General features: G+C 37.8%; 1 protein-coding gene across 1 annotated transcript in view; it reads left to right on the top strand.

Moving 5' to 3' along the window:
- The first annotated feature begins 14,689 nt into the window (after positions 1 to 14,689).
- The window catches only part of CFAP54 (cilia and flagella associated protein 54), a 114,228-nt gene continuing 101,720 nt past the window's right edge, over positions 14,690 to 27,197 (top strand). The window contains 3 exon segments of the mRNA XM_062015995.1: positions 14,690 to 14,886; positions 20,236 to 20,341; positions 25,647 to 25,793. Of these exon segments, the coding sequence (XP_061871979.1) occupies positions 14,690 to 14,886; positions 20,236 to 20,341; positions 25,647 to 25,793 (450 nt within the window).

The following is a 27,197-nucleotide window of genomic DNA, read 5'->3' as shown; positions in this document are numbered from 1 at the left end:
CACGTGTAGCGGAGGTGTTTGTCTCTTGGGACCAGGCTAAATATAATCCAGAATAAACCCCCAAAACAGACATCCTGGAAAAATGAGATGCCTCAATATCTACGCTTTCATTTTACTGATCCACTCCTAATGTACTGAATTACTTTCTCACATAAATACAGCCTTCTTTGCTTGTAGCTTGACCTGGCTTTGGGATATGACAAATCTAACATAAATATGTACTTAGATTCTTTCTTGTATCTGACAGGGTGAAGTGCATTCAGTTTAATTATATATGCTAGCTTTTAAGACAGGTCTTTAATGACTATTAATGTTGCTCATCTTAACTTGAATGGAAGAGATACAGCAAAATCTGCCAGCAATCATAGTAGTAGGTATGCTGGTACTGTAGTCAAAGATACAAGGAGAGCTGTGGAATTTTACCCCAAGATCGGTAAAGGAACAAGGGCTGAAAACTGCACTCAGTAAGATGCCTACTCACTAAGAAAAAAAACCCAGACAGGCACAGCTGGATGAATAACTGTGACAATATCATTCTCTCCTAAACAGAAGCTACTACATACATGCTACAATGGTAGAAGAAACAAAACACTGTTGAAACTAAACAGACTGATAAATATGTGTAACAGTCAATACTTAACAATATAATTACAAAATTATATAAATTCTTAACTGATTATTGTCTTTTTTTAAATTTTCCTGCGATTTACATTTATGTATGAATTTCTTTATTTGCATATCTCAGTGGCAGCACTGATATAAGCTTCTGCAAGGACCCTGTGCTTTGTGTTGCTATTGTCACTTACAGTCAAGATTTAGTTATAGCTGCTCCCAGGAGCCATTATGTGCCCCCATCCCTCACATACCCTACTGTGAATTGAAAACATGTTCTAACAAAATGTTGTAAAAGAGCATGCAAGATTACAACCCCCCCTCTTTTTTTTTTAAAATACAGAAAATTCTTGTGTTCTTTAAGAAACTGTAATTTGTATAGTTTACTCTTTTTTTCTTACCATGTCAGATAAACCTAGACATTCTGCTCTCAGCTGATAGCACATTTGGAGATCTGAGAGAAACAGGGAGCTGTTGGAACATATTGCAGAAGCCTAAAGCACTTAGCAACAGAGAGAGTGTGGGATGCAGTGACAGAAGCCAGAATGTGGAAACAAGTGACATCGAGGAGGCTGTTTGAGAAAGAAGAGCTTTTACTTTGTTCATAATTTCACTAAATCCAAAGAACTTCACCGAGTGGGAGGTCACTGCAATCTCTGACTCTGCATATATTCTTCTCTGTGTGACTGTTTTTCAAACTCCTATAATATTGTTACCCAAGAGTGCTAGATGTATTAATTTCCTTTTGTATTTCCTGTTTCTCGCAAAAAACCAGAGAAGTAGAAATAAGATATCTGTTTTGCTTCAATTTATTCTGTTAAAACATACTCATGTGACACGTGCTATGAAAAGATATGTATCAGGAAATAGCTTCAGTGCAAACATTGTTCCACATACTAACAAACTCTCCTTTGTCATACAGTGAGGCAGCATTCTTATTTCTAATAGGTCCAGTCTTTAAAATCATAACACTTTCTGGAGTGAAACGAGCATTCGCCGTGATGATTTTTAGTGCTTTGCACTAGAACATCCTGGTAGCATGCACTAATAATGGATGTCAAATAACTACTAAAGAGAAGATGGCTGAAGTGCTGATCAAGATAAATTGAACTGAGATACAGAAAAAACGTCTCCAATATCAGAGTGAGTTTCAGAAGGCGATTCAGCAATCAGTGTGTCTCTAAGCTCTACAGGTCCCCCTGAGGTAGAAATGACCTGGAGAACTGGAATTTTGCTCACCAGTTGATGGAAACTAGTTTACTGAATGCATATGTATCTGCAAATGCAAAAATCTTCTCTCCTCTGAGCAGTCATTGTGCACTTGAAATGGAGGGGTTGCAGAGCTCTAGAGTTGAAATAAAGGCTATAGGCTACACAGGATGCTTAAGGAATTTGGAAACCTTATCATAAATGTTACATTTTGTATTTAATGAAGGTTGAACTAGCCATTATCTTGTATTTTCTTTTTCCTCTCAATCTCTCTTGAGGTTTGCATCATTCAGTAATCTAATTGTGTCCACTTTTCAGGTATTCTTTATTGAAAGTAAAAGGAAATGAGAGAGATGTACAAAATTATGAGAATAATAGAGACACTCAAGAAATGTACAGAACAGCGAAAAAAAAAGAATCAATTCATATGTAATAATGACACCTGAGAAACTATAAGTATAGCAGCCTTCCTGTACCTAAAAGAGGCCTACAGGTGAGCTGGAGAGGGACTTTTTACAAGGGTCTGTGGTAATAGGACAAAGTGTAATGGCTTTAAACTGAAAAAGGATATATTTAGATTAACTATAAGGAAGAAATTCTTCCCTGTGAGGGCAGTGAGGCATTGAACAGGTTGCCCAGAGAGGCTGTCGATGCCCCATCTCTGGGAGTGTTCTAGGCCAGATCGGATGGGGCTTTGAGCAACCTGGTCTAGTGAAAGATGTCTGCCCATAGTAGGGGTGTGTTGGAACTATGTGATCTTTACAGTCCCTTCCAACTTAAACCATTCTTGATTCTATGAGTATTGAAATCTAACAATCTACTTACTGAATAGTGCCGTGTAGAATAGCTTCAGGCTACTGCTGATATTCTTTAATTCCACATACGACCTGTTATTGGGTAAGCAGCCTTTTAAAGGATTCAGCCTGTCTAGTGATCAACTGTTTGTTTCCAAACTGCTGCAGTAATTTCAGTTTTAAAAATGCAATAATCACTTTGCACTAAATGGAAAAATTAAAAAAGTAAAATAAATCACATTTTAAAAGGACTCAAAATGGAGTCACCAAAACAAAGCTGGGTAACAAACGTATTACCAAGAAAACAGATAAAGTACAGAGACATCCCAAGACTCTAAGAGAAGTGTAGCATAGACAAGGCATTATCAAATCATTCAGAGTACAACAGGGTGAAGCTGAAAAGTCATCCCATGGCACTTATGAAGAGCAATCTCTTCAAGCCTTCCAAAACACATTGGGACCTCGTACAGCTCACTAATGAAGAGATCATCTTGACCTGAACCTCCCTAGCTCCCTTTGCTTAGGAGCAAACCTCAAGAAATGCTCCACCATTTATACCCTCAGGGCTTTTCCTTGAGGAACCTTCCCACAGGTTCCTGTCTTTAAACTACTCAGGGACTAAGCGCCAGACTGTCTCTCTACATCTTAATGTCTCTCTTCCATATTAATAACTACAGAACCCCAGAGAGGAAGTATCACCTGTTGTAGACGTTTAAAGACCAGAAATTCCAGCACCATTGCTAAAACATATGCCTTGCCCTACTCCCACTTCATGTTTTTCTTTCTTACTTTCTTCTTCTATTGCTCTCAGCTACTGCCTTTTGCTTCTCCTAAAGACCATTATCTCATTATCTCAGATCTCTGCTGTACCCAGCATACATAATTGCCACTACCAACCCTGAACTGTCTGACTCAGAAAATTTAAGTCAGAGGCTCTATGGAGCTCCAACTGCTGTGCAGAGATCTGCCTGACACCCTCACCTTCCCATTCAGCACTCCCACTCTCTGCCTTCTACTCCAACTGTTTCTCTGAGAAACATCTTAGATAATGCAAATTGTAGGAGCAGTAACATTAGTCCCTACCTTTGCCTCTGCTGAAAATCTTCATTTTTATTTTTAAATGGTGCAAAAGCTTTTCCAAAGACAAAAAAAAGGAACACTGAAGAATGCTACTGATGCCATATTTTTTGTGATAACACATTAAGGCCATTTTCCCTGGAAAATGAGCCTGGAACTCTCCTTTTAATGTGTGAAGGCAGAAAGCATCACTGTCATGCAGGGAGCTGATGCTAGATACTAGTCAGTATTGTTATCAAAGAGAAGATTGCCTGATTTTAGATCTGAGAAACTGGGGCCTAAGATCAGCATAACTAACTGAATTGTGTTCATTGCCCAAAAACTCAAACTGCAACAAACATTTATATGAAAGTGAAAGTATCTCTTTTTAGTAAGAATCCTGAAGACGGTATTTTTCATGTATTTCCCTCTCTGTCCAGACTGTCTCTCACTATTCTCCTGTACTTGAGAGACCTACTTCCATCAGTATTCCCTTCCCTTCCCTTCCCTTCCCTTCCCTTCCCTTCCCTTCCCTTCCCTTCCCTTCCCTTCCCTTCAGCTCTCTTCTCCCCTGCAAAAAGAGAATACCACTCACATACTCTTTCCATCCTGTGCAACTACCACAAAAGTTGTGCTTTCATCTACTACAGCTCCTTCTCCCTGTGTGCCGGATGCCAGATCTTACAGCCCTTGAGCTATATTGCAACCTCTTACTGCATCTCACTAGAAATAGTCTCTCCTCCCATCTTGTCATCTCCATATTTTTATGTTCCCAGATCCTTCACTTTGTGCACCTTTGGTACTATGAATACTGGCCATTAAATGTGCACCCACACTATGTAAAGTAGCAACAGATCAGAAATACACAATGTGATCCCAGATACACCATCTTCAGAGACAGACTGTTCTGGTACGTCCTTCTGCTGTAATTACATTGTTTTGGTATTTCCACACAACGCCTCACTATGCCAAGTGGCTAAGCCTGTTTAGAGCTGGCTCAGATGCTGCACTGGCAAAGGAGTCATCTGACCTCTCACTGAAATTGGGATTTGTCATTATGGCGCTGGTCAACTAGTTTCCTTTTCCTACATTTCTCTGAAAACACACCAATTTTCATTCTCCCTGAACTATCAGACTCTTGTGAATTATAAGTCATACAGCTGCTGAAAAGTCACAGAGGAGAAGCACATTCTTTGGACTGTGCCTGTTGCTGAGTGAGGGCTAGGTGGGTACTGCTAGGAAATCTGAAAGAACAGCAGGAACAGTATTATGGTAGGATAGATATTATTTTCAGACATGCTTTTTTGTATGCATTTGAAGGAAGTTATTATGGTTTCCCTGGAGGAACCATGCACATCTGTAGGACAGATAAGGGCAGACTCTCTATTCTCTCAGTCCCTGAAAATGGCTGTAGTGAGACAATGTGAGCAGAGCTATCACACCAAATCTGTGCCTGATCTGCTGCCTACCAACTGAGCTGCACAGACAAGTGATTTCTGGGTTAGGGACAGCATTTAAACGCAGATGACCTATGCAGAGTAGCCTGGAAAAAAAAAAGGAGGCTTCTAGGGAAGTTTGTTATTTTAAGGAACTGAACCAAAGATCTGAAGAAAAAGATGTTGTAATTGCAGTGTTGGAGAACACTTTTTGTGGTAGAGTTTAATGATGTGGTCCTTTTTTCTTAGCTAAGTCATGAGACAAAATACAAACCTAGGGACAAGCCTTATTTGTGAACTTTAACCTTGAAACAGATATGATACCATATGCAATGGGCTGGCATGTTTTGTTAAATATTTATAATCACTACAGTTTGGTCATCTATGTTAATGGTACTGAGGAGACACTGAAAATCTTCTCTTTAGCTCTTTAAGACAGACATAAGATGTAGTTCTGTGAAAGAAATGTTTCACTTGAAGCATTAAGTTAGTAAGCAATTCCTCTCTCCTCTCTGGGAAGAAAAGTGGATGTAGCAGTGGTGTCTTGGAAGGCTTTTTCTTCAAGTATAAATCTTTTGAAAAGCAGCTCTTAAGAAATTACATAATTGGTTTTCATATTGCTTAAAAAATGTTTGTTTCCTAATTAGCTAAGGAGGCTATGGCTGTGTTAACAAGGAACTCGGTGCAATCAGAGCAGATCTGTACTGTGAAACAATTAGTCCCTGGGACCAAATGTTCACAAAATGGAGATTTTAGTATTTTTACTTTGAACTTCTTCTAGTCTGTCCTTAGAGATTAAATCTCCAGTAGCAGTTGCAGGATGTCACATGCACTCATGGAGCATACATACATTTCAGCTTAGAGTTCAAACCATGCACTCAAGATCACTCTGTAACATAAAGCAAGTGAAGGAGCTGGGGATGCTTCAGAAGTGCACTCTAGATCACAACAAAATTGCCAATGTAGATGCACACATAATCTCAGATCTACAAATTAGCTTGGGATTATTTTATTCGTTTGATAACTAGTGAGTAAGTTTCTGATGACAAAATTATATTTAAATTACCTTTGTGCTGAGATGGACGTATAATGCTTTATTTCAGTAAAGATGTGTCTACCTTCTCTAAAGAATCATTTTGTCAGTCTTACAGTGGAATTATACAGGGACAACATAACACAATTTACTCCTTTAAGGATAATTTATAAAGCAATTCTATTGCTAAAACTACAGAAGAAGGAATAAAATCGAGCTCACTTTGTTCGATTCTATAAAGGCAAATACCATGCTTTTATCTCTAAATGTAACAGATATGACAAAATATACGAAGTAGATCCACTGAGTAAAAAAGTAGCCATTTTAATATATCCATACCAAACAGATGAAGAGCCACATGTTCACTTGAAAACATTTTAGAAAAATTTTCAAAACTTGCTAACAAAGTTTCATCTACATTTGGTTAGCAAAGGTCTACATGCTTTTTATTATTAGACAAAAATCTAAAATGTAAAGAACAGACTGTTAGTATGCTGACCAGAAATTAATGTAGGTGTATATATAATGTATACAGCTGTCTTTTGTGTTTTATAAAGTGGCAATATAAATTGCTATGCTAAAGGAATGGATAGTACTATTGATATATTTGTAAAGAGCTAATTGCATAGGTTCAGAACAATCTTTGGAAAATGAGAAGTAAAAATCTCTTGTTCATTAGTAAATTGTTACAGTAAGAGTTGTCAGCTTGACAGTTTAAGACTTTAACAGAATGATAAACATGCAAGAATTATTGCCTTTTTTCTCTAAAAACTTATAATTACCATATTTAAAACAGACTTGAAAAATGTATAAGTTCTCAAATTAATAAGATGGCTGAAGGATTCTTTACTCATATAACTTTCTAAAAATCACATCACTGTATCTTAAACAGGGATTCCCAACAGAGTGTATACATTACAGATTATTTGCTGATACTCTTTTATTCATTTTTTTCTTTGTTACACTTTGATGCTAGATGAAAGTGTATGTTAAGGCACACAAGCTAAACTTCACTGAATTACAAATAATGAGACCTTTATTCTGTTATTATTTTGGTATTTTATATAGGTGTGTAGGAGTCACTATCCCTGGAGATTATTTAGCAGACACAGAGATGATGTGCTGAGGGACATGGTTTAGTGTTGAGCTTGGTTGGAGGTTTGACTCTATGATCTTAAAGAGCTTTTCCAATTGAAAATATTCTATGATTCTACTTCTGCTCTCCAGCTTAATTTCTGCAGATTTACATATCAGTGGTATTGGTTTACCACCAAAAGAAATCAGAATCCCTGCTGGAACCACCTCCTCTTCTACCCATTCCTGTTGGCAGCTGGTTGCAATTCTAAAATTTTAGTCTTCCTTCTGGCAACCATTTGCTCTTCTTTAGTGCTGTCATACTTTTTGATACTGTAGATTTTCCTACAGCCCTATAGTGACACAATAACTACATTTCTGTAGATGTACTGATAAACATATATTCCTGTTTCTGGAGAGTTTTTATTTAATAAAATATAATCAGGCAACAGCACCAATTGCTGTAAAAAGAAAATATTCTAATTTTTGCTTAAACTGAAATCAAGACAACATGCCTATATTCTGCCAGTCTAGAAACTAGACAAATAACTTTCCCACATATATGCGGAATGTAAAACAATTACTTGTTCCTAAACATTAATTTTCTCAAATTCCAAAGTACTGAGATAAAAACTCACAATCATTACTGGAAATAATATTATTTGAAAAAATACATACCAAGATAATATAATAATATGTACCAAAAGCTCAGAATCATGTACATTACTAGAAAGAGTAACCCAGAAAATAGAATTACAGAAAATAATTTTTTATAAGTATTGTTAAAAAATACAAAATATCCAAACAACTTTGTGAAGACAAAGATTTTTTTTTTTATGCTTCCTTGAATAAGCAAGACTTAGTAACCAACAAATAAGTACTCTTTCATACTGCATAATTTACAGGCTTCCAAGCTGCTAAATCTCCCAAGTCCAATAGGTGAAACTATTGCCCAAAACTGAACTGCTTGAACAAATCTCATACTTTGACCCTGGAGTAAAACATTCTGGTAAGTAAGGGAGAAACTAATAAGATTGGAAAATGCAAATTATGAAGCCAAAAAGTTTAAAAATTCATAATGTAATGCAATAAGAAATAGCCTGAACAGAAATGCATTGATCTAAAAATATTAGATGTCATCACCTGGTTATTTTAGGTTTCACTTTGTTTGTTGCCAGTGGTTAATTCCTAGAAGAGTCTATTTTGATCCTGTGAGTACTTCCAGACCAAATGCACAACAGAGAAAGCGTTATGATAAGGATGCATTTGGCTACTCAGGGGTTATATCTATAAACAATAGTGTTATTTCCCCAAGATGATTTTTATCTACAGCATTTGTAGCAACTCAGAATTATAACTGCAATTGTGCGTCAGGAGAATATGAATACAAATGCACTGTCATATTTGGTTTCAAGAGAGATCTGGGAAAGTCTTCAAAACTAATTTATTTCCTGGAACAGGCTATACTTCCTTTCATTTAACGTTTGTATTGAGAATCTTTATGAAATAAAGAAAGTGCATTATGGTTTTAAACAAAACATGTCACTACTTTTTTTTTCCAAAATCCAATCCTAACTACTAGATGCCTAGCAATCAGCTTAAGCTAAATGCAGCTAAAATAGAATTCATTTCCATGCTCCATTTCTGCTACTTGTTTTCTCATATTCCACAGAAAATATAAGCATCTTGCCTGTCTCTCTGTTCAATACAATAGATGTTGTCTTTAGCTCAGTCCTCTCTCTAGGTTTTTATACATGCAGCTAAGTGTTCTGCATTTTTAGTGTGTTTCTAAGATGTAGCTTTCACTCACTACCAATCATGTTCAGACTTTCACCTTTTCATGACTGGAAGAGATTTATAGGGTTTTCTCAAAAAGCTTCTTTACTGTAGCTCTAAACTAGCCTCAGGCATAGATTCTTCATTAGAAAAACCCCTACAGCTTCCTGAAATTTGAGACAAGATCTTTAAGTTAGAGACAAGAAGCTTACCTCCACGGTCTGTCTGGTAAACCAAGATCAGTACATCTTCTTGTAGGTCCCTGGAAGTCTTTCCAAAATAAACTATATCAATTGATGTTTCCTTCAGTGAAATGTACTTAAAAACTGGAATAAAGCATATCTTAATCAAATAAAAAAATTAACAGGAATCTTAGGCAAACTACATAATCGAAGCAATAGTTCCATCTTTTGGAAACTCATTAATGGCCTTATATGTGTCCAGCTGCTACCTTAGGTACTTCAGCTCATAAAGCAGAATCTAGTGCGTTTCAACTTAAACCTCTTACAAACTCAGGCAGCTATACAAAAAAACATCTGTATCTCCCTCTCCAAAGGGTGGTTAACCCACTCAATGCATAACAATACAGCCTGAGTGGGTGAGTCAAATTTCACAGATTGTTCACAGAAATATTACACATTCTTACACTTTCTTTGGGGAAAAATAATTCAACTGAACAACATTGTTTCTCCCACATAACACATTTCCCACAAATCAATTGAAATTCATTTATTTGCCTAATTCACTAATGACAAAAAGAAACTGAGAAAACCTTTTTGTAAGCACTCACACTCACAATTTTTAAAAAAATTACTTCTGTATTGTAACCCTGAATATTTACACTTCATCTCTAGAATTTGTCACTGAAACCTTTCATGTGGTACAACCAAAACACAGTGACAACCGTCACCCCAAACTCGAAGGCAGCTCTGTAAGAACCTGACAGTTGCACAGTTCTCAATCACTGCAGTTCTTTCTTGTGTTGATCACTCTTTTCCCTTCCTCTCACTACAGTGACACATTAGATCAGAAAGGAAGCCAAACACCATTTTGTTTCCTTCTCTTAGCATTCACTTGCATTAAAACTGTCCCAGATTTGCTTTCAGCTTCTCTTAAGAGACCCTCAATTGCTTGTCAAAAGATTCATAAGCTTCAACTACTTTGTTATGTTCCAGAGTTCAGAGACCATTCCATTGTTTGACAAATTTTGTATAATGCTCAGTGACAGGAACAGTGCTGGAACACTTTACCAATATGTGTCAGCATCTCAGTAAAGGACTTGATTTGCTGTTTTGTTTGAAAAGCTGTCTGTATTGTGTCCTGAAGAAGGCATTTCCACCATGCTTTCACATTTCCCTACCTTTGCAATCAGGCATGTACTTCCCTAATTCAGGACATGCTTCCTCACGGTACAGCAAAAAATACAAAACCAGGAAACCATGACAGTGTATCTCTCATTGCCTTACTAACTTTTCCACTGAAAGGCAGCAGGTAGCCCTTAGATTAGGTTTGCATGCAACAAATTGAATGTAAAGGCAGATTTAAGTATGGCATCAGAGTCTAAAGACACAATCTGTAAGCCACAAGCAACAATACCAGCCAGCCCTAAAACACAAAGGGCAGGAGGATGGAAATGATGACTATATAATCACTCATAGCTACCCTGCATTCCCATATCTATCTCAGCAGTTTTAGGTACAGGCATGTGTCACAGATAACAATAAGCTTGCTCATTTGCTATACTGCTGTGCTTCCTGTAGTTTGTTATTTGAAAGACAAATTCTAGCAGTTTGCCTCTTGTAAGCTTAATACAAGTTCTTCCTTTATCTCCTCCAATCGGACAACATCACGTTTATAAAGGTTACTCCTGGTATTCAGTAACTTAGTTCATCTCTTCTACCTATCTGCTGGCTTTTTAAGGACCTTTACCAGGCAACTTAGAGCTACTTTTCTGTGTTGTGTCTGATTCCACTATACTAGTGAATAGCAAATGTTGTACTGCCATGGAAGACATTTTGTTTCCTTTACCTTGTTTTCCTTGCCCAACTGACAAACTAAATTTCTCCATAAGAATCGACACATACCTGCAACCACATCTTTTTCTAGAGTTACTTCTGGTTTTTAAATCTGACAATGTACTCCCACTCAAAGAGGAAGAACTGTGGATTCTCACTGGCATGTGTGACCAGACAGGCGTACTGCACACAGGGTAAATGCAGCCCTCAGTTCTGAATATGTTAATACATAAATATGTTAAATGTTATTTTCAAGTCTAATGTCTTCATCAGCCCAAAGATACAAAATGATAGCCTAGAATCACCTCAACACAGGGTTCTTGATTCCTAAAAGCATCAAGGAAGGGATGACACAAATTTAGCTCTTTGACCTCTGGGAACTGCCAAGTAACCCTGCAGAAGTCTGGTAATATACAGCATCTATGACTGTCTCTTGTCTATTAGTATCAAACAGAAAAATCTGTAGGCACCTTAATTCAGGTGTACATGTGCTACAAGCATCCTAGGAAGGGATCTGACCATGCATCTCAGAATTATTCATAGGAAGCATACTTTGACTGATGTACTAAATGGGGCTCAGCAGACATTACCTCAGCCCCTGTACCGTGCTACCACTGGACACTCTTCCTGCCCAGCTCTGCTGTGATCATACAGTTTTTCCCCCTTTTGTTTGCTCTTAGTAACCACTACTGTTCACACAAGTGGAACTGACACATGAGAAGTAAGCAGGCAGCTTGATGAGTTGGCAGCAAAGTTCTTCCTCTTTGGACTCTGGCATACACTTGGCCCTACTGCTATCAGAGGTGACACTTCCTATATGGGATTTTACTAAGTTAATTCTTTGTGGATCCTTCTATTTCTGAAGCAGCTTCTTCCTATCTGTGGTATTAAATCACAGGTTGCTATGACCTCTCTCCTCTTCCAATCAACAAATCACATTTTTTTTAGGATGTAGGGACATATATAATTAAAAGAATCACTATAAATTTTCCAAGTCATACAGGTATTGATATGTATACTACATTTTTTTGAGGAAATTCTCCTATCATGGTTACAACTTTATAGAATCATAGAACCATAGAATGATAGGGTTTGGAAGGAAACTTTAGAGATCATTTAGTCCAACCCCGCTGCAGAAGCAGGTCAACCTAGGTCAAGTCACACAGGAATGTGTCCAGGTGGATGCCCCAACCTCCTGACATCAACTATTTAGATATTTGTAAATATTAATGAGATTCCCCCTCAGTCTTCTCTAGACTAAATAACCCCAGTTCCCACAGGTTTTTCTCTATAAACATCAGAATATGCATGTTGAAGGCTTCTGAAGAATCTGTAATCTTTATGAAGTCAAAAAAGTTCTTTTCATTTAGCGATATGGCTTCTTGACTTTCGGATCCATTAAATGCTAGATGAAAACTATCTGAAGTGTAAAATTGAGTCTTCTCCAGAACAGTAAAACAGGAATCGGTATTGTCAGCATCCAAAACTGAAGTAACATACATGCCATAATGCTTGCTGCAGTGTAGTTCTGTGCTATGGTTCTCCATGGCTTTCCACCTTGGGTGCTGAGAGGGCCAGAACTGCCTTCCTTATACTAAACCTCAACCTAACAGGGGGTGCATACTTGGACCTTGTCGAGCTCTGACCTGTGAATTTGAGACTCATCACTCTTCCTGAGCTGGCTGATCAGCTACAGCCTGGTTATCCTCCCTGTCATTAAAACTTATCTTTAAATAATTCTGCCTCCTTCCTCTTTCCAAAATATCTATACTCTTATTGTTTTGACTTAAGTTTGTTTCTATGGCTACTACTTCGAACTGCTAATTTTACATTCAATCCACTATCTACTATCCGAATATTAGAGATAGACAAAGTTTTACTCAGCAGTTTCATTTCCAGTCTCTCAAGTTCACTTTAAAGTTTCTAAGCACTGATGCTTTGTTAAGGGCAGTTCTCTGCGTCCCCATCAACGTGAATATCAGCCCTTTGGGATGCAGCACCATCTAGTGAGACAAACTATCTCAGATCTTCACCGGGGCTTGAAACTGATGCCACCAGAGGCACTCAGTGGCACAAGGCGTCTTTCACAAGAGGTCAATGTTTATTAGTCATCTGGAATCCATCACAGGAAGCTCTTTGGTTAGCAGGGCAAACCACAAGCAAAATCTTTAAACGTAGCAGTAATTGCTCTCCTAGCCAAGTTCTCGTATTTCAGTTGTCTTGTAAGATTTGTCTCCATACCCAGTGATTTCTAAATCCCAGCATAAGCATCTTTGCGCTATGTTGTTGCATTGCAGGCTTCGTTTTCCACTGCCTCCACAGAAATCTGAGGAACTCACTCCCTCTTGCACTCAGCCATTTGCTCCAAAATAAATGAATTGCTATTGTCGCTGGAATAATCTCCACGTATAGGAATAGCCTGTAATGGTTTGTGTAAACACCTTCCTGTAGTTACAGGATGCCTGTGAGGAGATGGATACATGCAACTCCCATCTGGTACAGTAAAAATCGGTGTGTAAAATCAGTCAGACACATTAGTAATAAATGATTTTTTTTTATATTCCCCATAATATCTAAATGATTCCCACATAATTTCTCTGGCTTGGCTAACAGTATTTTCTGGTTCCCATCATTCAGCATGCTGATGCTGCATCTCTCTGGTCGTTCAAAGGCTAGTTCCTTTACTATCATATATGAATTACTTGGATGCACTTTTCAGGTACTTCTTTACTCCTCCTTACTGATCCTTTTCCATTCAGTGTCAAGAAACTGCCTCCAACTGGCCCTGCCTGCTGATTCATTGCTGAGATTCATTGCTCACTCACCATACTTTCACTTGCTTTCACTTGCAAGTGTTCCTTATGTCATCATGACGATCAACATGGCAACATAGTCAGTTTCCTTCACATCCCTTCCAAATCCCTTTACCATAATGCCTATAAAGAACTTGAAAAGACATATGCAGCTATGGCTGCCTCTTATGACATTGGTATACTCAGCCTGTTTGTTTCCTAGTTTGCCAGCTGTGGGGGTTTTTGTTTGCTTTTGGGATTTTTTTTAAATAGACATCTATACCAGTTTAAAGGGTTAGCATATTTTCTTCTTTTATCTGTAGTTGTGTACTAGGCGGGCTCACTGATACAATCCCTAAATTCAAACCAGCATCCCCATGGTGAAATGTTATTGAAAAACCATCCCATAAGGTACCTCCTAGCCTTGTCCACAATGCCTCCAGCAGCCTTAATACGGAAAACGGCCTCGATAATGCAATGCCTTTTGCTAGCAAAGGCCCTAATCTGTGCCACGGCTCCCAGTACCCGTGAAGCATCTCCCATAGCCCCCTAGCAGTCCGTAGCCTCAGAAAAGGGCTCTTTCACCCGCTGGAGAGAGTTTGCAAGGGCTCATTGCTCATAACCCTCCGGCTCTGGGAGACCCCTCACTCGCCCCCGGAGGCTACAACCCGCGCAGTGAAGGCAGCTTTTTCCCCTCCGCCGGCCGCCATGGGGCAGGGGGTTCCATGAGGGGCTGCCAGAGCTGCAACTCGGCCCCAGAGGCCGTCACGGCCTCCGGCCGCCCCTGCGCGCCCCGTGGGGCCGTTGCCTGGGACCGTTGCCTGAAGCCATTGCCTGAGGCTGTTGCCTGGCGACGCCGGCGTGTTCCAGCCGCGGCCGAGCTGGATGGAGCATGGCGGAGTCCGCCGGGTTGTCGCTCCCCGCCTCGGTCCCGCAGCCCCCACCCGCCTCTTACTTCGGGGCGGTGGCGCCGGGCAACCCAGTGGTGGACAGCTTCGAGGCCGAGCTGCGGGACGTCCTGGGCTTCCTGCGGCGGCTGGGAGGCGCAGGGGAGGCCAAGCCACAGCAGCACGACCTGCACCGCCGCGGGTAGGGCTGCGCCGCCGCCACCCTCTCCGGGAGCCACTTGCCATTCCGATCTGTCTCCGCTTCAAAACCCCCTTCCTCAATATCGCCCCTCTTTCTTTGCTCTCCTCCTTTTTCAGCCCCTTCCCTCGGCCGCCCCACGGGGGCTTTCCGCGCCGCCTCCCCGCAGTTCGGGGCCTGCCCATCCATGCCCCCCGGGCACCTCCGCTGCGCCCTCCTCGCCCCTTCCCTCCTTCCCGCCTCCCTCCTTCCCGCCTCCCTCCTCATGCCGCATCCCACAGCCCGGGTAGCCTCTTCCTTCCCACTCTGGGAGCCACCCAGGACGTCGTTCACCTGAGGTTCTCCAGCAGGGTGCTAGAACACGGACAATCCACTTTCCTTTTGTTCTTTTTCTTTTTCTTTTTCTTTTTCTTTTTCTTTTTCTTTTTCTTTTTCTTTTTCTTTTTCTTTTTCTTTTTCTTTTTCTTTTTCTTTTTCTTTTTCTTTTCCTTTTTTTCTATTAAAACCCCTCTAAAATCCGAACACTTCCCTTTTCAGAACTTCCTAGAAGACAGTGCTTTACGGGGGGAAGCACAAGGCGTTGTGGAAGTTGGCAGTACCACTGTTGGCTGTTATCAGAGCTGCCTGAGCTTTCTGATAGGAAAATCCCTTCACAGTGCTGGAGCAACTGGCAGCCCCACCAGCATGTGCTACTCTGTGCGAGGGTGAAGGCTTGTGGGCACGTTACGTGCCTTTAAAAGATGCGCTCGCAGTAGGGCTACATGAGGATAACACCACACAGCTCTTTTTGTGCATATGTCTGTGTCTACGTTGGTATATTTTTATACACATAGATGCAGGCAGAGCATATGGCAAGTATAATTGTGCATATTTGTTTGCTCACATACATGCATGTCTGTGGGTATGCATAAATCTAGATTTTGTAATGCAGTTAACACAGAGCAACTGGAATCAGTGTATGATTCATAGTGCATGCATATGTCTTTTATAGGCTGTGCATATCTCATGTAGCTCTCCCTACTGCATTTAGGTACATTATGAGATAAAAGTTCAAATCTACCTTTAAGGTAGATGGTTGATTTTCTGTCATCATTATCTGAGCAGTGTTCTATTTTTTAATAACATTATTTATGTTATAAACAATGAAAGTTTTGAATGTTATCAAAACTTCAATCAAAACCACCACAGCCATTAGGTTACAGGATGCAGGTTACAGGCTTATCACTTATTTGCAGTTTCTACTCACTGCAGTTTCTGCTTTCACTTACTACTTTCCTAGATGTAGTTCACAAATTACCCTTCTTTAAAGAAGCTGTATGCATTTTCACCAGGTACTCAGATTCTGCAGTTTGCCATTTATGTGCACTGGAGATCCTTCTTTTTCTAAGCTATTTGGAGTTTTAATTGGTTTATGTGGCATATTCATTGTCAAGTCTAGACCTAGATCTATCATGCAGGTATCAGTCTCCAGGGTTTTTGCCTCCAGTGCTTTGAATCTCAGCATATTAGGTTTTTTATATTGCTTCAGCAGCTGATTTCAGTGCTTTGCTGTTTTTAAGCCTTTCTCTAGCTTCAGACCTTTTTTCTTTTTTTTTTTTTTGCTTTAGCTGATCTGTATTCTTACTTTGAATGTTATGCCCTTAAGGCCCCTTAGAAGAAGCAATGCCACTCAGCTTCTTTAAACACCACCAGAATTGCTGTTAATGAGCACATTCATTGGATCTTCTACACACTCATTCTGTCTTATGGTTGGAAGTTGGGCATGCTGAATCTAATCTGTTTGCAATGTCATGCCAAGTTACCAGGTTTTGTGAACAGTGTCTCCAAGCCTTACTTTACCCTCTGGAGTATCTTGGCCTGAATAGGCTCTGTCTTATTCAAAGTGTTATTTTGTAGATGTTGCCCATATTTGCACATAACTCAGTTGACATGAGAGCATTTTCTCATCCAAGGAATTCTACCACATTCAACATGGAGATGAGAATTAACACTACCTAGGTCTTGATCCCAACAATCACTGGTAGTGATGATCCATACCAAAATTCCAGGGCGTTGAGACTGTTGTGTAACATGAAGCTGCCAGTAGCTCTATATCATCTGGCATTCTTCATTTTTACAGGGGCAGTAGAGAGGTAGATGACTGGAATTCTAATTATTAGCATATGTTCAGGCAGCTAGCAAAGTCATGAGTATTTATTTGTGATTGTGAAATTTCAGAGTTGTTTCTGTCTTGCCTCTCATTATTTGATAACTCAAAATTGAAGTGTATGCTGCTTGCAGAACCAGCCTCAGTGTAGTTGTTAGTCATTCCTTTGAATTTCTGAAGGTAATGGCTATTACAGATGCTTTTCTAAATGCTCTAAAGACTTCTTGCTGTGTCCTTTGTCAAGCTACTTTTCCTGGGTTGAGATCAAAGTGTTCTTGTTATTCAAGGAGCAAGAAAACCACCTTCCACATGGCAAGTATGTTCAGTTTAGAGAAATAAAATTGTCAGCTTTGTTCCTCTGATGCTGTCAGCCTTTGGTGTTGATAAGTCAACAGTAAGGCCATAATTTAGGCACTTAAAGTGCACTAATGTAAGAAACAAAAATTACCGAGGACCTGCCCTATACTGGAATCATTAATCTTTTCAGTCAGAAGTAGCAATCAAATTCCCTCAACTAAACAAAAAGTTTGCCCTATTTCTCTTGGCTACATGACCATCAAAGGATAAACTTGACCTGTTGGTTTTATCTCCAGTTGTGTGGCTTGGCCACCCTTTTAAAAATAAAACCTCTTTTGATCAGAATAAGAGAATCCTTTACAAGTAAAGAGTTTTGGCCCAGAAGTATAGCCATGTGGGCCTTGCCCTTTGCACATATCCTTTGATGGATTGACTATAGAGATTTTTTTTTTTTTAATTATTCATGGAGTGGTTGGAAATAAAGAAACCTCTGAGCTCCAACAGCCCAGTATTTTTATTTTAAAGAATTCACTTGCTTAACTTGTTGTTCTGGTATCCTACAGCCTGTTTAAAGGAAAGGCTGATGAGCTGTTTGAGAAATGTCTCATTCTCCTTTGTCTGTGTTGAAGACACATTCCTGCGCCATGAACTCACTTGTAGTCAGTCATAGCATTGTAGCAGATAATTTACCTTAATCTTCCCATTGAAGTTGAAAGTCTAGTCAGATTTCTCACTACTTTACTAAACTAGTTTATTACAGATTTGTTACTCATTTATTACATCTAAGAATCTCATGTGCTAAAATGAGTATTCAAACCAAAAAATAAAGATGACCTTCACCAAGGACTTTCCAGGTGATCAGTCTTAAAGATGTTTATTAGTATCACGTTCCAGAGCTTTATCAACACTCATTCTTACTATCAGTTACAAGCTGATAATTACCATTTTTTTCCCCTTCTTTCCACCCACCCCTGCCTCCCATAGTATCCATCAAACCCCTTGGACTCTGGACTTCTTTTCATAAGCCTCTTCCTTTGATAGTCCAAGGAAGCTCTGTTCAAATGCCTGACAGATTCCTTCATTTTGTAACCTCTTTGTAGATTTATCCCTACTAACTGGAGTGTGATACTTCTGTCAGTATAAGAAGTCAGTAGCTACCCAGGTTGTTAATTGCTTATGGATAGAGCAGGAGGGGCTCATTACCCATTTGAAAGATATTTTTCATTAAACAGGGATATGATTTCCTTTAAAAGTATAATGCCTATGAATGTTTTATTGAGATTGTTGATTTTGGCCTAGTTTGTGCTGTTACTGCATTTTTCATTTAGGATACACCTCTAGAATGTCCTACTTATTTCTTTGCTGCTTACGTTCAAGAATTGAGAATTGTACTGAGATGATACTTTTAGAAAAAAGGATTATACTTGTTGTAGTTCTTTGATATAAAAATCATTTTGACAGGTTTCTCATATAGCCATCTGTTTCACCTTAAAATGTGAAGATGGCTTACAGCTTTCTGTGTGCAAAAAATGATGTCACTTACTTTTTGGGGAGGAATCTTATAAGCTGAAAGGAAGAGCTGTCCGGGAGACTGTGAGAATGGATTCCAAGTGCCTGAATGTCGGGAAACAGTTTAAGAAAATGTTTTATATTCTAGTTTGCCATCACTGTGTTGAGCCTTTGAAAATTTCCAGCCTCTTCACACCAGTATGCGTAAGGTTTACATGTGAGAATTCAGTTAAAAGTGATTTTCAAACGTTAATTCCTTTCTTTCAAGTTATTTTCCTTCCTCATATATTGCTACCTATGAATAATTTAGCTGTTGTGGTTTCACAAGGCAGTTTTGCTGAGGTTTCTGTACAAGTGATTTGTTAAGAGAATAAATGTGAGAAATGCCTGGCACTGTCAACACTGTTAATAATTTGATAATGGGATTCCTTTCTGAAAAATTCCTGTGCTTTTTGTCATTCTATGATAATTCCCCGCCCCTGTCCCCCTCCCCCAGTTTGTATACAGCTTTCTTAAAGAAGTTTAGGGTTGGAAAGTTGTACACCTGAGGGCAGTAGCCCATCAAACAGCAGTCACTTGGGACTGTAAAATAAAATAAGCAAAATAAGTAATTCGTTGCACAAAGTCATGCTTGATGACAGCAGTGGCTGGAATAATAGATAGAGGCAAAAGGAGAGCATTGCAGGTATTGCTATAAAATCCTCTCTATTTTAGCAAATGTGTCATTTGCTTCTTTCTGAGTCCTAAGCTTTATGATTTCAAATTTCTGAACGTTTCATGCCATGTGCCATTCATGCTAGAAACTTTATAGCTACTTTCTTGTTTCATGATTCATGGTATAGCTTTATATACCATAAGCTCTAATAGTTCTATATAATCTATAGCTCTATGGTTTATTCTATGGCTAACAGTTGTGACTTGCTGCCACAATCCCATGCATTGTTATTTTGGGATCTTTTCCTGCTCTTAGCATTTTAGTTTTGAGTCCAATAGTTGCTGTGAGCTGTTAGTTACTGAGTTTCTTTAAAATATCAAATTGTTTCTACAAACAGAGCCTCTCAAATACTAGCTGAAAGATGGGACAGATTTTCCACTTGTGACCATGTTTGAACAATGCAAGGGGATTAATATTAAGACATTTTAATAACAATTTCCATAGGAGAAAATGAACCCTATTTTAAATGTTTGATAAAAACTGGTGACAGAAATGAAACCAGAAATGTCCTTGGCTGCCTATTAAATCCAACATTAATGATCACTTGCTTTGAAATATTTATAGTTTCAAATAAATCTAGAAGAAATTTAGAATTTCACAATTTAAAGTTTTCCTGATTTGTTTACTTCTTATGACAGATCTATTGCCAGTTTAATCTGAAACTTTTTTTCCCATTTTTTTTTAGAGCAAACACTTTGTTTAATATTTGGATCAAATATAAGTCTCGACTGCCAGAGTGGTATTATAATGAAAAACTTGTCAAAGTTGGTGATTCCCTCACTCAGATCAAAGTAAGTTGTAGGAAAAAAAAAAAGGCTCAATCTCAGTCTTTCTTTTATTATGTTTCTGTGCTACTTTATTTTTTAAATAAGATTTTACTGTAATCTATAAATTAACAAAAACTTTCAAAAAATAATTCCAGTGAGAGTTGCTGGTTTGTATCTCTTGCTTGTTATTCTAAATTTGCCCTAATTTTTTAATATGTTTTCTAGATCTGTACTTTCTATGCACTCATTGCCTTTTTAAACACCCCAAAATCTTTATTTAATATTTGTTGGATGGTTTGATAGAGTGCAATATCCGACTGTGCTTGTAGATGCTGCTTAAGTACAAATTGACAAAGATAAAACAGTCGTGCTTTGTTAACACTGAGATGTCAACTCAATGTTCGATTAAACGAATGTGAATGTAAAGAATTGTCAGGAGGGGAACAGAGAACAAAAACCAGAGTGCAATTACACATTACACAACTATATGTATCAGTGATACTCCTGCATCTTGAAGTCTGTGTGTGTGTCTAGTCTCCTCAAAAAAGCTAAATCACAGATTAAAATGATTCAAGAGTTAGATTGTGGAAGACTTTGAGAGTATTTGGGGAATGTTTTGCTATGTGATAAATCAATTTTTATACTTTTACCTAGTAACCTGTCACTGGCTACTGTTGGAGATGAGATACTGGGCTGGTAACTACTGGTCTGACTCAATAAAGCTGGGTTTATGTTATATTCTTATATAATATTTGTCCTTCGTGTCTGCTGGTAAAAAAGCCCTCAAAGATGTGCCACTTAGTGCCTCAGTGATATTTGTGGCAGAAGATCATGTCATAAAATCTGAGGCTTTCAAGGGTAATTACTAAATACCACTCAGAAGCAGCTCAAAGATGTGCAACTAAAAGCTAGTTGCAAGTCATTCTTTTTAGGATTGAAGAATAGTGAGTGCTCATGAGAGTTATTGTTGATAGATCTGCAATCGTAAAAGAACTTATCTACACAGAGATGCAGATAAGCAGGCACTTCTTTATTTTGGGGCACGGGGGAACATGGAGGATACCTCCTTTAATCATGCTCCAACATTAGATACAATATTTAAGGTTTTTATACATTTCACATAATGAACTATATTTGCCAACAAAAGCATGCATAAAATGTCCATCTTTTAATTTGCCCTTTACCTTGATTTGTTCCTAACTATTATCAAATTTCTCAATAGTGTAGTGATTGGTTAAATGCTTTAATTATGCTAATGAGAAGATATTGATCTATTTACTTGGCATAAAAAAAAAAATTGAACTTGTCTTGTCTTGCCAGGCCCTTATACATGGTATGTACTTTAGCAATTTAAACAAATACTTGCTCAATCATTAAGTGATTATAAATGCTTGTCTAGTTACTATGGTGCTAGGTTGTTGACTAAAATAGTTTTGTATCTGCAACATTATGAAGCAGAAACATTGAAGTATTACAGAATTATATGTTAATTTATTATAAAGTTGAAGTATTTGTAAAGTTACTTGAGGGAGTATGCTTTAACTTTGTAGAGAATAAGTATGATTTAGAGTAAGGGACAGGTCTTAAATAGATGTCATCAGCTTAGTGTGATTTTGTATTTGAAATGATCTGTCAGTGGACTTTTCTACTTTTGGCCGTGAACATATTAGAAGATATCTATTTGATCAATAGTAATTTCCTATATTAAAACTCTATTTAATTTGTCTGTGTCATGAGACAGTCAAGTATACATTTTAACTATTTCCTGCAGCCTTTCAGCCATATTTCAGACACAGATTTTTTTATATTAGTCTTCTAAAATGTTGATTGTAATAGAAAAATTATATTTCTAGCACAGAAGTTAATGAAAGTCTGCAATTTATTAATAGAATTCTTCCATGCTTTTGGAAAGGTTTCTGTATTGAACATAATGGGAGTAAAAAATAGGTTAAACCGAGTTTGTATTTTTTTTTTTCCAGAATGGGAGTATTACATTTTAATTTCCCTCACTCTGGAAATTAAAACAGATAACTGACATTGTGCTTAAACTGAAAAGAATTTTTAAGAACAGTCTATTGACTTTTTCATTAGGAAAGCATCTAAATGCTAATTGTCACCCATATTCACTCTTTTTCATTCTCTGCAGCATATTGTGATCCCAAAAGTGGGGTTGTTTACCCAGTGTTTGAGACACCAATATACACACACAGAGCAGAGGTATTTTATTGTGCATTTGCACAGATATGGGTGCTAGGTGTTAATCCACAAAGCTGGCATACCCCAACAGTACCTCCTGTGCTGTTTTTATACAGAAAACATTAGCATGTTCTATATCCCAATACATATGCATTGGTATTCTATGTAGTTGTTGGTTTGCAGTCCTTTGCCTGGCATGTAATTGAGTATGCTGTTTAGTTACTGCAGATTTTTCCTGATTTCATGCTAATTTGGCAACCATCCAGCCTTTGGGCCTTCTGAGTCAGGAGATTCTCTCCTTATCAGTGTCTAGTCCCTCTTCAAGGATACAGAATGGTTAGGTTCACACAATAAGGACATTGATTCAGGGTCATCCCAACATAAACAGTATTACTAGAGCCACAGCATTAACCCCTTCTTCTAACTGCCAGAGCTTGTGTCTCAAGATACTAATCTCCTTGTCCTTGCTTAAAGGAAAATATATAAAGTATGTCACCGTGACACTGTTAGATTCCCTCCTTTCCCCTAGAGAAGAAGAGAGCGTAACTGGAAATTTATAAAAGTAGTTTGGGGGCCATCTTTTGGAGGAACACAGCCAGTGAAACTGTTCTTCCATTATTATGTTCCTTGCTTATATAATCCACCAGGGATAAATACTATTTATGCTATTTATGGAAAGCATATATATGTGGCTACTAGGTGAGCTTTTCCTCAAAGGTATGAGCATCACACATGTTGTGATGTCTTCTATATCCTTCACTGCACCTACCCTAAAAAATCTTGCAAAAGTGGCCTGCCTCCCGATAAAGAACAAGCTGAAACTGACCTTCAGCAACGCTCAGCACTCACTGGTAGGTTGAAGAAGGCATATAGAAGAGTCTGTAACTGTGCAGCCATTATAATTGGAGGTATAGAATTCTTAAGGGAATTTGAGCAACTGCATTTGTAGTAGTCCTTCACTGCCTAGGCAATTCCATTCATGTTTTCTTCATGTTCATGTTTTCCTCATGTTTTCATAGCTTTTGAGCCCTAGGAATTAGTTGGAATATTACATAAAGCTTTTGGTGCTCAGGAACTGCTGCTCTCACATCATACTTAGTAAGGTTATTTCAATCACATCAGACTCTGGTCTCTGTACTGTACACTGGCTTCCCATGGCTCTACTCAAATGTAGTAATTTGTTTTTTATGTTGAAGGTGCTTAATGACCTGGTCCTAGATTGCAAAAAAAAAAAAAAAGAGAATTCCGAGTAAAGACTTGTACTTGCAGCTTCAGTCCTGTAGTGTAAAGTAGTTTTCTACAGTACAGGCAAAGTTATTAATGTCTTTGAAAAAGTTGTTATTCTGGCCAGCCTAAAGCTCTGAATTGATGTGTCTTTGGAACTCCTATTTTTAAGTGCTTGTCTTTGACTTTACAAACTTAGTTTTCATTCTTTCCAATTTTTTCTTGGAAAAAAAACCCCAGAAACAAAGCATGAGATGGATGTTAGTTACAAATTTTAATGTATTACTGTAATGATGAATCTGGTGTAACACCTAGCTCAGTCAAAGATGGGGTAGAGCCTATTTCATGAGTACCCCTCTTTACTCTTAGTTGAAAATTACTGGTAATTATTTTAAATTTTAATCTGCCTTTAAGTTATAAAATAGTTAATGATGCATAGTCTTTAAAAATGAATTACTCAATATGAGTAGTCAGTGGATAAGCACTAACTTAACTTTCTCCTCCTGCTATTTTTTAAAATCCTTCTCACTTCAGAATCCTTCCTGTTATACATCTGCTATGTATCTTTTAGGACACACCTGAATTCATCATGTCCTATATCTGGAAATTAGTTAGCCCATCAGTCATCAGACCAATCAGTACTGACTCATTTTTTTCCTCTCCCTCTTTACCTGTATCTGCCTGTTTTCTCTGGTTACATACATGTATTTTAAACTGTTTGTGAGAGAAATTACCTTTGTATTGTGTATCAGTAACTAATCTAATGGTATTCTGATCCATGACATCAGATTCTGAAAGTTATCACAGCCCGAATCTATGTATTAGATTATACAACTGATTGCCTACTCATAGCTATCCACGGAAAGTAAAAGTTTTTGTATATGGCTGCTGCATTTACACAGCAGGGAACAGTAAGGGTCATGTGAGTTAGACTCCTCAGGTGTTTAAAATTGAGAGTAAGTCTTGCTATGGTGGTAGGAATTGAAAAAAGTGAGTACAAGGAAATACTTTGATTTTTCCATGATTAAACATTTATGACTAAAAATTAGTTACTTTCCCTCCCCCCAGAATTTATCATGACTGGTGAGTTAGGGGTGTGTTTGTGTGCTAGAACTGGTGAATTTGGTAGAAAAGCCTCTAAATAATCTTTGCTGCAGGAAGTGGTAGAGGTGATTCAGCAAATGGCACTTCCATGTCTGAGTCAGAACTGAACCATAGCCTCTGCATGATGCTAGAGTGGTTCAATGTGCTGCTGGGGTGCTCTATTTTGAATGAGACATAAAGCTCAACATCCTGTTTGTTAACAGTTCTTAGAGACCCAGTGGCCATTTGTGATCTATTAATGCTGACTTCCTGGCCATAAGTACATTCTGGTTGTCACTTGTTTCATTCTTTTTTAGTGCATCTTATTCTTCCTCTTCCCTTCCTTTGCTTTTATAAAAAATGTCTTTGACATCAGAGAAACAGAGAGAAACGATGGTGTTTGTATATTGTATATAAAGGTGTACATTATGAAGTACTTTTCTCAGAAGTGTAATATTATTATCGTTGCTCTTGCGAAGTTGCAGAACATTCCAGGAACACTTTGAGTTTATTACATTAGTCCAGGATCATACTTTACAATTGTTCTCTGATATGTCACTTGATTAAAATAAACAGAAACTCCCAAACCACAAGTTTTTCTTTTAGGTACTTCAGCATTTCATTTGCTGAGTATTCACATTAGAAATTACACTGATGAGTGTTTGTATGAAACTTTGGTGTTTATTTCTAGCTTCTCTTTCACATTGGTACTTGTTATATAAAGATAATAAACCTCCCATATGTTTTATAGAAATAGATGTGTAACATACAGACTATAGAAATGTAATGTACAGACTATAAAAAGAATGTATTATTTGTTCCTCAGGAATATAAGTTGGCACTTCTACAGTGCTATGGAAGATATCTTCAGCAGTTCATTTCTGTAAACCTTGATGATATCAGAGATGATGTGCATCGATTTAAATCCACCTTTTTTCCAAACGGTTTCAGAGACAAAAGTGCAGCACTTACGGTAGGTTGAGTTTTTTGGGGCTTTTTTGTGTGTTTCACAAAAAGTGACTTTCACAGATTTGAAATAAGTAGCCTACTTTATCTGTTCGTATGTCCTTAAAAATTAATATGAACTAATCTTTAATAATTTGTTTGTAGATTGTATTTAGATTTAACAGTCATATGTATGATGTGAACATCGAGAGTTGGTGTTAGTTTTTAAAAGAATGTAATGCTGATGCTTACTTAAGCCAACCACTATCAACTTCATGTTAAAAAGGCTGTTTTCTCAGAATGGGTTATTCTGTTAACTGTCTGTAGCAGTAGACAGCATTTGCTCTGAAATAGTTGCTTGTAACCACTGTCAGAATCAAGATACAGCCAAAATTTGGTAATTGTCCTGCAATTGTAGAAATTTCTGTACAGTGTGATCTAAGAACTAGACAGAGTGCAAGAGAATTAAAATGTTGTACTGTAATTTGTATCAGAAACAGGAAAAAATACTACATGTAAAAAACCCTCATGATATAGTAAAAAAGTAGCATTGCGTTACTATCAATAGTTTACTTGCTCACTACAAACGAAAGAGACAGAATGCTGGATAGTTTTGTAAGTGCTCCAAGCTCTGGGATACTCTGGGAAGCTGAGTGACATCAAGAGTATGTTGGCATCCTTTTGTGTTTATTGAGATGGGGACTTGCAATTTGTCATTTGTTATCCACAGAAGAGAGTGTTTCAGTCGGTATAGGGGAAATGCTAAAAACATGTTACTTTTGTATGCATTTTGTTATGTATTGAGCAAATAAAATTAATATTCTTCTAGTCAGAGTTAGATTGTAAATAGGTGTTTGCTTAAAAGCTAGAAGCAGATAGAAGTCATGATAGAAAAGATATGGTTCATATTTTGTTTGTTTTTCAAACATAGTTCAGCTTCCTGGGGAGATCAAAGATTATGTTTGTCCATTATATATTTTGTTATATTTTTTTTTCCTTTTTAAATGCTTTGTAAATAAATCTGAAGTTCCAGAGGTGATTTCTCCTGTTTTCTATATGTCTGCCTAGACCTTGAATCAGTCCTAGTCACATATTATCACACATCTATACTAAAATACCTGCTCTGTAGCTTGGCTTTTAGACACTGAGATATCCCTAAATTTTCATTATCTAGTTTGACAATGATCTCTATGATTGGAAGTACATAATGATAACATGTCAAGTGATTACATCTGAAGAATTTATATGCAAATATTTTTGCCAGGTTTCTGTGGCTAGCTTTTATTTTTTAATGTAACTCTAAGGAACACATAGAAATGGAGTTCCAAGGCTTAAAAAATTCCATATTCAGTGAATTAACTGCAAAAAAGAATATAATTTCAAATATTACCAGGTTAGTAGTCTTCTGAAAGGTTGACAGGTATTTACTGTC

This window comes from Colius striatus, chromosome 1, assembly GCF_028858725.1.
Source record: "Colius striatus isolate bColStr4 chromosome 1, bColStr4.1.hap1, whole genome shotgun sequence".
Classification (NCBI taxonomy): domain Eukaryota; kingdom Metazoa; phylum Chordata; class Aves; order Coliiformes; family Coliidae; genus Colius; species Colius striatus.
The sequence above is the reverse complement of the archived record's forward strand: the minus strand, read 5'-3'. Positions and strand labels throughout refer to the sequence as shown.